The sequence below is a fragment of the Sinocyclocheilus grahami genome, unplaced genomic scaffold, assembly GCF_001515645.1.
Source record: "Sinocyclocheilus grahami isolate Dianchi unplaced genomic scaffold, SAMN03320097.WGS_v1.1 scaffold86.1, whole genome shotgun sequence".
Lineage (NCBI taxonomy): Eukaryota > Metazoa > Chordata > Actinopteri > Cypriniformes > Cyprinidae > Sinocyclocheilus > Sinocyclocheilus grahami.
Genome location: NW_015505265.1, coordinates 1,789,744 through 1,800,020, shown reverse-complemented (window position 1 = coordinate 1,800,020; position 10,277 = coordinate 1,789,744). Strand labels below are relative to the sequence as shown.

The window sequence follows — 10,277 nt, the reverse complement described above, 5'->3', positions numbered from 1 at the left end:
ATTTATTATTCTCAGACTGCCCATCAAAGCGCTGGAGCCACGCCATGTGTTTGAGTGATCCTGAAACGGCCATTCTGATTGGTGGAGAAGCTGATGACCAGGCCAGTTGTAAAGATTCTATATGGAAACTGGAGATTGGTGCGTATCATTTTAAAATTCAATATGGAAAATTAAAAGACTGCTATTTGCAAAATGCCCCCCCCGATTTGTGCAGCTAATATTTAATAAGAAGTGTTGCATGATTGCAATACTGTGACTTTACAAGCATATTCAAGCAAATATACATTATATAATTATTATTGCATAAATTTAATTATTAATATTATTATATATAATTATTTACTCATTCATTCTAAATTAAGATGTATTATATTTCTAGAAGTTTCTTAGCACAAACTGAGGCGTTTTTTTTAACTTTTACAATTTTCTTATTAATAATGACCTATACCTATAACTGTATTAATTCTCAGATAATGATTTCTGGTTCCCCATGGACGTCTCATCGTCTGAGGTCAGTCCACCAATCTCAAAAGGTCACTCAGCAACCTTTGATCCTGAGTCTAAAGCTGTTTATGTGTACGGTGGTCAGAGAGACGCCCAGCGATACAGTGATATTTATATACTGGACACTATAACTTGGAAATGGAAGCTTGTTTCTGTGAGTATTCGACCATTTATTTGTTCTTATGATTTGTGTATGTTTTGGTGTAGCAGATATTTACTTCCGGTTGTATATACGTATGACGTTTTGGTTGGGATAGGCAAAAGGAAATATACCGTCATTGGCGTACCACAGTGCCACGTTCTATAAGAAGGAGCTGTATGTATTTGGAGGAGTGCAGCCCAGCCGATGTCCTGAAGGCAAGGTTTGCAGTAATGCATTGTACATTTTCAACCCTGAACATGGTCTGTGGTATCAACCGATTGTGGAGGGTGACCGTCCTCTGCCCAGGTTTGGGTAAGTAGTATTGCTTTGTCTTTTCATCCAGTTTCATAATCACCATCCACAGTATATGCGACTAAAACCAGGAACGTGTCATTTACTCATTCTCATGTCATTCAAAACCCTTTTTTATTCTTCCTCTGCTGTTTTCCACTACATCATAAAATGTATGTTTTATTAAAGGCACTCCACCACGCTGCTGTCAAACAAGATGATCATTTTTGGTGGGAGAAAAACTGCCACCTACCTCAGTGATCTTCACGTCCTGGATCTTGGTAATGATCCTGAACATCTGAAAGTATTCACTGTCTGCTGTGTTTTTCATATAATCACAGTCTTGTATACCAAATCTTTTGTTTCCTGTGGAAAAGGCTTCATGGAATACACTGCTGTAAAGTACGAGAGCATGCCACCATTGGCCCGTGGGTAAGACTATTGAAAAAATATTAATTTTACAACTTTTTAAAGGGATAGCTCACCCAAAAATTCAAATTCTGTCATTAATTACTCACCCTCATGTCGTTTCAAACCCGTAAGACCTTCGTTCTTTGAAACACAATTTAAGATATTTTTTGATGAAATCCGAGAGCTTTCTGACCTCCCCATAGACAGCAACGCAACTGAAATGTTCCCAGACCCAGAAACTCTGTAAGGATATTATTAAAATAGTCCATGTGACATCAGTGGTTCAACAGTAATTTTACGAGGCTACGATAATACTTTTTGTGAACAAAGAAAACAAAAATAACGACTTTATTCAACAATTCTTCTCACCGAGTTGCCATTATCGAGAGCACCATGATGCATGTGCGTAGGACAGTAACTTGGGGGAGAAGATTTGTTGAATAAAGCCATTATTTTTTGTTTTCTTTGTTCACAAAGTATTCTTGTAGCTTCATAAAATTACGGTTAAACCACTGATGTCACATGGACTTTTAACGATGTCCTTACTTTCTGGGCTTTCTTGAATGTGGTAGTTGCGTTGCTGTCTATGCAGGGTCAGAAAGCTCTTAGATTTATCTTCATCAAATTATCTTCATTTGTGTTCTGAAGATGAACGAAGGTCTTGCGGGTTTGGAACGACATGAGGGTGATAGTTACAGTTCAAAAAGGAAATTTACTTGCATTTCTGTATGTATTTTGAAGTAAAGGTCCCCCCCCCCTGTCATTCTGCTGTCCAGGTTTCACGCTGCTCTACCCGTGTCTGACAACAGGGTGCTGATCAGCGGAGGCTGCAGTGCTGTAGGAGCCCTACAGGACCTCCATCTCTTTAACTTAGGTCTGTCATTCCATAATTTACTACATACAACTAAATATATTATAGCTAATAGAGTTGAAATACCTTAAAGACCTATGAAATGGTTTCACAATCATACATTTGACATACTGATGGGTTTTATAAAATAGAAAATCGCATATAGCCTTTTTACTTGTTATTGCTAGTCAGTAGCAGGTGGTATTATGCCACATTATCAATTAACAATTTTCAGAATAAGAGAATTTTATTCTACAAAAACACTGATGCAATAAAAATGTATGGTCTGTATTTACCAAAATAGAAAGATTATTCATTTTAAAGCCGCGTCTGACTCCAAGGCCCAACATTGTCCACAACAATATTCGAAACCCCTAGTTTAAGATTTGTTGTTCAAAACTTATTTTAATGTAATCACTTTTTTTTTTTCATGTTACTAAAATAATTACAATTACTACTAAAACTAGGTAAAAAAGAAAATGTGAAAAGACAAACTTTGAAGTTGGCTTGAGAAAGCCAGACCAGAAAGTTTGAAAAAAGCTAGCAGTTTGAAGGTTTTCAGTTTGAAGTAGTTCAGTTAAAGATTGATGGATGTTATATGGACAAAAACGGTTTCAGCATTGTGTTCCACCAAAGAAAGGAAGTCATACATGCATGAACCAATACAAGGGTAAATAAACGATGACAGATTTAGCATTTTTGGGTGAAGTGTCCATTTAAGTGTGTATAACAGCATATAGATGGCCTCAAAACTAATAGACTTGAAGTCCCAAATCATTGATTTCTAGGTTCTTTAAAAGACTAGTTTACAGATATTAGTCTGAATGGATTGAAAGGTTAAAACAATACATGTTTGCAGATACAAGCTCATGGACATCAGTGGTGTCTCCATTGCTTTGCTCTAAGCCTCGCGCAGGCCACAGTTTGATAAGCCTGGGCTCTACAAAGACTTTATCTTCAGACCCGAGGGATCGCCGTCATAGCAACATCCTAGTATTTGGAGGGTCCGATTGTTCAGGAACATTTTATAATGACACCGTTAAATGCCCGGTTGAACTTCCTGTTTAGGATCAGGGACTACAAGATTTTTCTCTTAGAAATTAATCTAGGGTACTTATAGAAACGTGATAGAAAAAACTTGAACTTGAGAAGCACTTTTAGCATTTGTTTTTTAACGTTGCATTGATGCAGTTTTAGCATGAACAGCTGTTTTACAGCTACCGTTTTTATATTGATTTCCTTAAAAGCAAGCAAAGCCTTCACTCTCTCTCTCACGTGTAGTTCAGATTTGTATTTGGTACATTCAGAGACTCAATGTATTTTTGTGCAATAAATGTTTTCTCTTATTTTGCACGTACTTTACATGTTTTCACATTTGTATTTTTGTCCACTTTGTATGTTTCACATTGCACTCACACATTTTCCTTTAAGTCACTGGTATGTACAGCTCATGTCTTGTTCATAGATGTCTGAAAGTTGCTAAAAGCGACTATAGTCTTTTCACCAAAGCAATAAATGCAATACTTTGCTAAAAAGAAACCGAACGGTCTTATTAATGAAGAGTCTCACACAACTGTTTATCAAAGTGTTTTATTGATTTCATTATTGAGATTTATGCCCACAAATCATCAGGAGTATCAGGCTGACGTGATGGATGAGTGGCTTTGAAAGCGTCAATCTTAATTAAAGTCTGGCTTAACCTTCTGATAGTAGGAAACTGGGACATATCCACCTTGAACCTTTGGTAAAATACAGTAGAATGACAATTATAGCATTTTGCATTGCATAAACATTAATATCCGCTTTAAAGAGACATCGTACCTTTCAGCATTGTAGACAAATATCTGCCATGGATACCTAGAAGTGTAGCAATGTTAATATTTGAAAGCATGTTAAACCCGAGTTTAGATTTTGTAAACACTACTGTTCAAATCCTTAGGGTTAGTAATTTTGTTTATTTTTTTTTTGTCAAAACTGACATTCAAGACGATTAAATGTTACAAAATATTTCCTTTAAAAAAAAAAAATTGCTGTTCTTTTTAAGCAAACTTATTTCCTATTCATCAAAGAATTCCGAAAAAGAAAATCATGGTTTTCACAAAAATATTAAGCAGCACAACTGTTTTTAACATTGATATTAACAAAAAAAAAAGTTTCTTGAGCAGCAAGTCAGTACGTTACAATGAATTCTGATGGATCATGTGACACTGAAGACGGAGTAATGATGCTGAAATTTCAGCTTTGCCATCACGAAAATAAATTTATATTTTGATATATATTCAAATGAAAAACTGCGATTTTAAGTCATATATAAAGTTACTGTTTTTATTCTATTCTTCTACTCTATATGTTGTGAACATGAGACTTATTTCAAAAGCATTAACAAAGCAAAGTTTTGAACAGTAGTGTATATCATATACTGCTGTTTATATTAATAATATTTTATATATTTGATAAAGTACATCACGCCTATTACCTCATCACCAACACAGTATTTTCCTGCCGTCTGCTTCAGGATATGCTCTAGGGCTTCAAATAAGAGATACAATAAATGTCAATTAGACCGATAGAGCAATCAGGTGTGAAAACATGTCGAGACCGTAATTGGGTCAAAGATAAAATACAAAATTATTAGAACACTAGTATTTTCACCAGCTAAAAATGGGTTTAAGTCAGTAATTTCTATCATTTGCTGTAGTGTGTTAGTAGGAAATCACTTTACATTCTTTTTGTCTTTAATTGTAATAATTCAGTGAGATTTTTGTCTCACAACAGCCACGCAGAGATCTGGGGCCGTATGTATAAAGCTGCTCAAAGTAAAAGTTTAGTCTTAAGTGTGTCAAAATTCTAAGAATGAAGTAATTTTACTCTTATTCCTAGACTTAAGAATAAGAGTGATTCATAAAGGTTCCTAAGTGTTAAAAGAGGTCTCGGCTCCTAAATTATTTAAGAGAGCTGGAGAGGTCTCCTAACCTAGTTAGGAGTAATAAGATGGCAGCAAAGAGGAGACAACAAACACTTTCCAGCGAACATATATTGGACTTATATGATAATATGGAGTTGATGAAACGATACAAACTTTAATTGTAAAGATCAAAAAGTTTTTTTTTGTAATGGATAAAGTAAAAATGTCAATGCTCTAACAGCAGAAATTAAAGTAATAATTTTTATTGGCTGGGAATTTGGAAAAAAAAAAATTTATGACCCCACATTTTACTTAAATCGTTAAAATACACAATTTGGCATGTTTCATTGAATTATCACAAATAAAACAACTGACTAAGCAACTATGCAATATTGTTACAAAATCTTGAATTTTTTTTTTTTTTTTAATTAAGGATGAAAATGTCAAATTTCCTAGGCCGGACATCACTTTTGGCCACTACTATATGGCAGTTTATTGAATTTTCAACTGACCGCCAAACCATACTGCAAAAACAAGCCACTTTTGTGAGGATTGTGGGCTTTCCTGCAGTTGTTGGACCCACTGATGGAACTCATGTTCATGTTCAATGATGATTGCTCTAACTGTAAATGAGGAGACATACCATTAAACAAAGCATTAGTAATAATTTGTGATGATTTTGCACAATGCAAAGCATTTAAAAATACATTTAAATTAAAATATTTCAGTCTTAATTAAATTATTTTATTGTAGTTACATTAAATGATTGGTGTTGTGCTGCTGTGACTTCACATGAGCAGGCTCACTATTGGCTGATTCAGCACTATTGGCTGGTTGAGGTCAGCCATTTTGTGTTGACATCATTGTAGTCCTTAGTTCACAACACTTAAGAATCAGTCTTAGACTTTACTGAAAGCTGCTTTTAGCTTCTTCATAAAAGACTCCTACTCTTAGAAAAGTCCTACTTTTTACTAAGAATTTTTTGACACTTAAGTCAAAGCTTAAGACTATTCTTAAGAGCATTTCTGAGAAGTTTTATACATACGGGCCCTGGGCCCATATTTATCAAGCTTCTCAAAGTGCCATTTTAGTCTTAAGTGCTGAGAATTCATTAAATGTACTCCTACTTTCAAACTTAAGTATAAAAGCGAGTTATCAAAATTCTTAAAGCTAAGAATCACTCTTACTCTCCCAGTTATTTAAGACAAATCAAGAGGTCTCTCAAGTGGTTAGGAGTTGCCAGTAGGGGCTTGTGATGGCGCTAAGGAGACAGAGACATGCGCAAATCTTTCAGGAGAGGAAGAATGTTCTTGAAATGTTTGATGACAAGCAGTTAATAAAACAGTTACATTTCCTCAGTTATTCAAACAGAAATGAGCAAGGAATATTTACATTACCAAAGAACATCATAACTGACTTCAGTCTAGTGCGAGTATTATATGTTTTTTAAAAACACTCCCGTTTTAATCAGTGAAGCTACGTACACTGTATCATGAATAAATCTCTTACCCCTTATTTACACTGCACACGTCTGCGGTGCGTTGCGGCTCCGACACTGCCACCGGAGCTGATCATGGCTACTGGTGACCATGATTTCACCAAGTACAACATGTTCCTGGATCAACATCCTTGTTGATCCTAGAACAACATTCCAATCAACCAATCAGAATTGAGGGATAACTTTTCAGGAAATATCTGTTTTACGCTTACAATCAGGGTTAGGTGCTTCTACACCCTTGTTAATCAGCTATCATTTCACACTGTTTTTAGGAATAAATTATGGGTAGGGTTAGGTTTACAGGTAGGGATTGGGTTAAGTCTATATTTTTGGACAGTTATGTTGATCCAGGAACACGTCTTTCTTGGCAAAATCACGGCAACCCACGGCTACTCACCATCTGCGCCGCGGCAAGTTTCTGAAGCGGCTCTCTGCACTGCACCACTAAAGATAGGCACCTATATTTTTGATGGATGATAATAATAATAATAATCGTCTTGTTGTCGTCAAAGAAATTCGCCACAGGCGATATCTCTGACTATCGTCGATACACGATACTATCGTCTACCGGCACAACCCTAAATTGAAGGTTGTGATGACAATTCGTTTCCTTACCATAATGTAGGCTATTCTCTTGAAAATTCTAACTATTAGAATGTAAACTATTAGAAATTTAACCATTCAACGTGAATTTACCTGAGAATATTCTTAAATAAGGAAATCTATTCAGCGATTGGTTCATGCGTGTTTCGTCATCCAAAATCCTGTTTGTGGTACAAAGTGTTGTGAATCAACTCTAAGACTGACACTTAAGATTTAGTCCTACACTTCGCTTAAATTATGACGCTTGATAACTAACTTTTAAGTGCAGCTTTGAGACAATAATTTTTTTACACTTAAAGAGGTGGTTCACTGGGTTTTTTCTAGGCTTGATTGTGTTTATGGGGTACAGTCTAACATGTGTTAACGCTTCGTTTTTTTTAAAAACGCATTATTTTTCACATAATTGACCTTTACTCCACACCTCTCTGTCCCTTCTCTGAGAAACGGGCTGATCATTTCTTTCTTTTATGAAGCCCCTCCCTCAGAAATAGGCGATGGGCTTTGATTGGTTAGCTAGGCCAGTGTGTTGTGATTGGCTAAACTGCCTCTAGTGCGCATCTAATCGTCCCGCCCCTCACCTCGGCGGCATGTGCTCCGGTTGTATTGTAAACAACGGCATCGTTAATATCACTTATCAGTTTGAGCCCAATTGAGAAGCAGAGGATATTATTGAAGAGGATCGTGCAGAACCTGTGCAAGCACGGCTTTTAATGGTAGGCCTATGTTTTTTGTTTGTTGTTGTCTCATACTTTTAGATACGCTGTTATTTGTAAATGCTACTGCTTATGTTAGCTTTTAATATACAGTTTTATCCTGATTAAAGCTTTAATACAGTACGGCAACCGCACACACGTCCATGTTTAACACTTCTCATAACTATGTGAAAATAAGCATATAATTGTAGCAGTTCATTGTTGGAGGTGAGCTGAACGAGAGAGAGAGAGATGCAGAGCGTGTGCAGAGCAGGGGGACGGGAGGAACAGTATTAAGAACTGCTGATTTAGAACATTGATTTTGAAACTTGTGAATCCATTAGAATCGTTAGAAGACAGAATCGCGATTCATATATGAATAGATTTTTATGTGCACCATAGTTTTCTCTTCCTCTTCTCTAAAGCAGCGCACCATGCGTTATTTGTTCAGTGAAATTGTCAATGTGGTCTGGTGAAAAACGGGACCTGAGGCGATTAACAATAAAATTCCTGCACTTGAAAAAACGTGCTCGACAGGAACTGAAGTCGCAGGCACTCAGAGATAACGAAAAGCAAGCCGATAGAGTTTCAGAAAGGTCTTCGTTAGAGAAATAGACTGCGTGGATGGGATCGCAGCACCGACGGGTTGTAGTGAATGACGTGATTGACATTTGCTGGCTTTGGCCAGCCTCTAAGCTAACGCCTACATGCCTTTATTGAATATGATTACGCATCGCTCTAGCAGAGTTATTGTAAGACAATTTGACATTACACAGTTTACACACAACTTTTCCATGTTCACAAATCAAACACTTGTCAAAAAAGAATGATTAATTCTCAATTTAGAGTTTGTTATTCGCATGGTGTAGGTGTTCATACGGCATATGCCTTAAGTACGGAGCAAACTGCATTCCGTATAGCTTTCATACGGAACGCTTCTTTGATGCCTTAAATATGGGACGATTCCGTATTATACAGAACGGTTGGCAACCCTTGACCCTGGTAGGACACTAGAAATGTGCAGGTTTGTGGGGGTGTTCATCAGACTTGTTTATGCTGATCATTTCTTTCTTTTATGAAGCCCCTCCCTCAGAAATAGGCGATGGGCTTTGATTGGTTAGCTAGGCCAGTGTGTTGTGATTGGCTAAACTGCCTCTAGTGCGCATCTAATCGTCCCGCCCCTCACCTCGGCGGCATGTGCTCCGGTTGTATTGTAAACAACGGCATCGTTAATATCACTTATCAGTTTGAGCCCAATTGAGAAGCAGAGGATATTATTGAAGAGGATCGTGCAGAACCTGTGCAAGCACGGCTTTTAATGGTAGGCCTATGTTTTTTGTTTGTTGTTGTCTCATACTTTTAGATACGCTGTTATTTGTAAATGCTACTGCTTATGTTAGCTTTTAATATACAGTTTTATCCTGATTAAAGCTTTAATACAGTACGGCAACCGCACACACGTCCATGTTTAACACTTCTCATAACTATGTGAAAATAAGCATATAATTGTAGCAGTTCATTGTTGGAGGTGAGCTGAACGAGAGAGAGAGAGATGCAGAGCGTGTGCAGAGCAGGGGGACGGGAGGAACAGTATTAAGAACTGCTGATTTAGAACATTGATTTTGAAACTTGTGAATCCATTAGAATCGTTAGAAGACAGAATCGCGATTCATATATGAATAGATTTTTATGTGCACCATAGTTTTCTCTTCCTCTTCTCTAAAGCAGCGCAGAATGGCCTCACCCCCTTTGCTACCTTTTCCCAGGGGCGGGGTTTATCTGGGTTTGTGATGTCACGAACCCGGGAAGTAACTTCTTGTAGTCCCTACCAGCTGTTTTTGTAGGCATTAAACTGCCAGAATTTTAAAAGACGATATCTCTGTTTGCATTGAACTTTCAGCTTTGTAACTTTGCAGATATTGTTTATGCTCAAACAACAACATTAGACACTAACTAACGTTAAAAAAGTGAAATGAATGAACCACCCCTTTAAAGGGGTCATATGCTGCGATTTCAATTTTTCCTTTCTCTTTGGAGTGTTACAAGCTCTTGGTGCATAAAGAAGATCTGTAAAGTTGCAAAGACTAAAGTCTCAAATCCAAAGAGATATTCTTTATAAAAGTTCAGAGTCAGCCAGACCTACCTAAAACGGCTCGTTCTAACACTCCCCCATATGTCTACCTCACTATGTGGGAAGATTTGCATAACACCGCCCAAATGTTCCTGCAAAGAAAGACAGCGTAACTTTTAGTCTCACTGTAGTTTTGTTGACGCTGCAGCAATGTCGTGAAGACGCTGTGTGCTTCGTTGTGAAAGCGAAACTACTTTGTTTGGTCTTCCAAAAGAGGACGATATCCGCTTCGTCATGCCTAGAGCTGATC

The 10,277-nt window shown here is 37.1% G+C and overlaps 1 protein-coding gene across 1 annotated transcript in view; it reads left to right on the top strand.

Moving 5' to 3' along the window:
• The window catches only part of LOC107586849 (kelch domain-containing protein 2-like), an 8,407-nt gene extending 4,673 nt beyond the window's left edge, over positions 1–3,734 (top strand). The window contains exons 7-14 of the mRNA XM_016274397.1: positions 16–138; positions 471–511; positions 590–658; positions 762–958; positions 1,127–1,218; positions 1,315–1,369; positions 2,125–2,222; positions 3,058–3,734. Coding sequence (XP_016129883.1) covers positions 16–138; positions 471–511; positions 590–658; positions 762–958; positions 1,127–1,218; positions 1,315–1,369; positions 2,125–2,222; positions 3,058–3,266 — 884 coding nt within the window. The 3' untranslated portion in view covers positions 3,267–3,734. The remainder of the gene's footprint in view (positions 1–15; positions 139–470; positions 512–589; positions 659–761; positions 959–1,126; positions 1,219–1,314; positions 1,370–2,124; positions 2,223–3,057) is intronic.
• Positions 3,735–10,277: the final 6,543 nt, after the last annotated feature.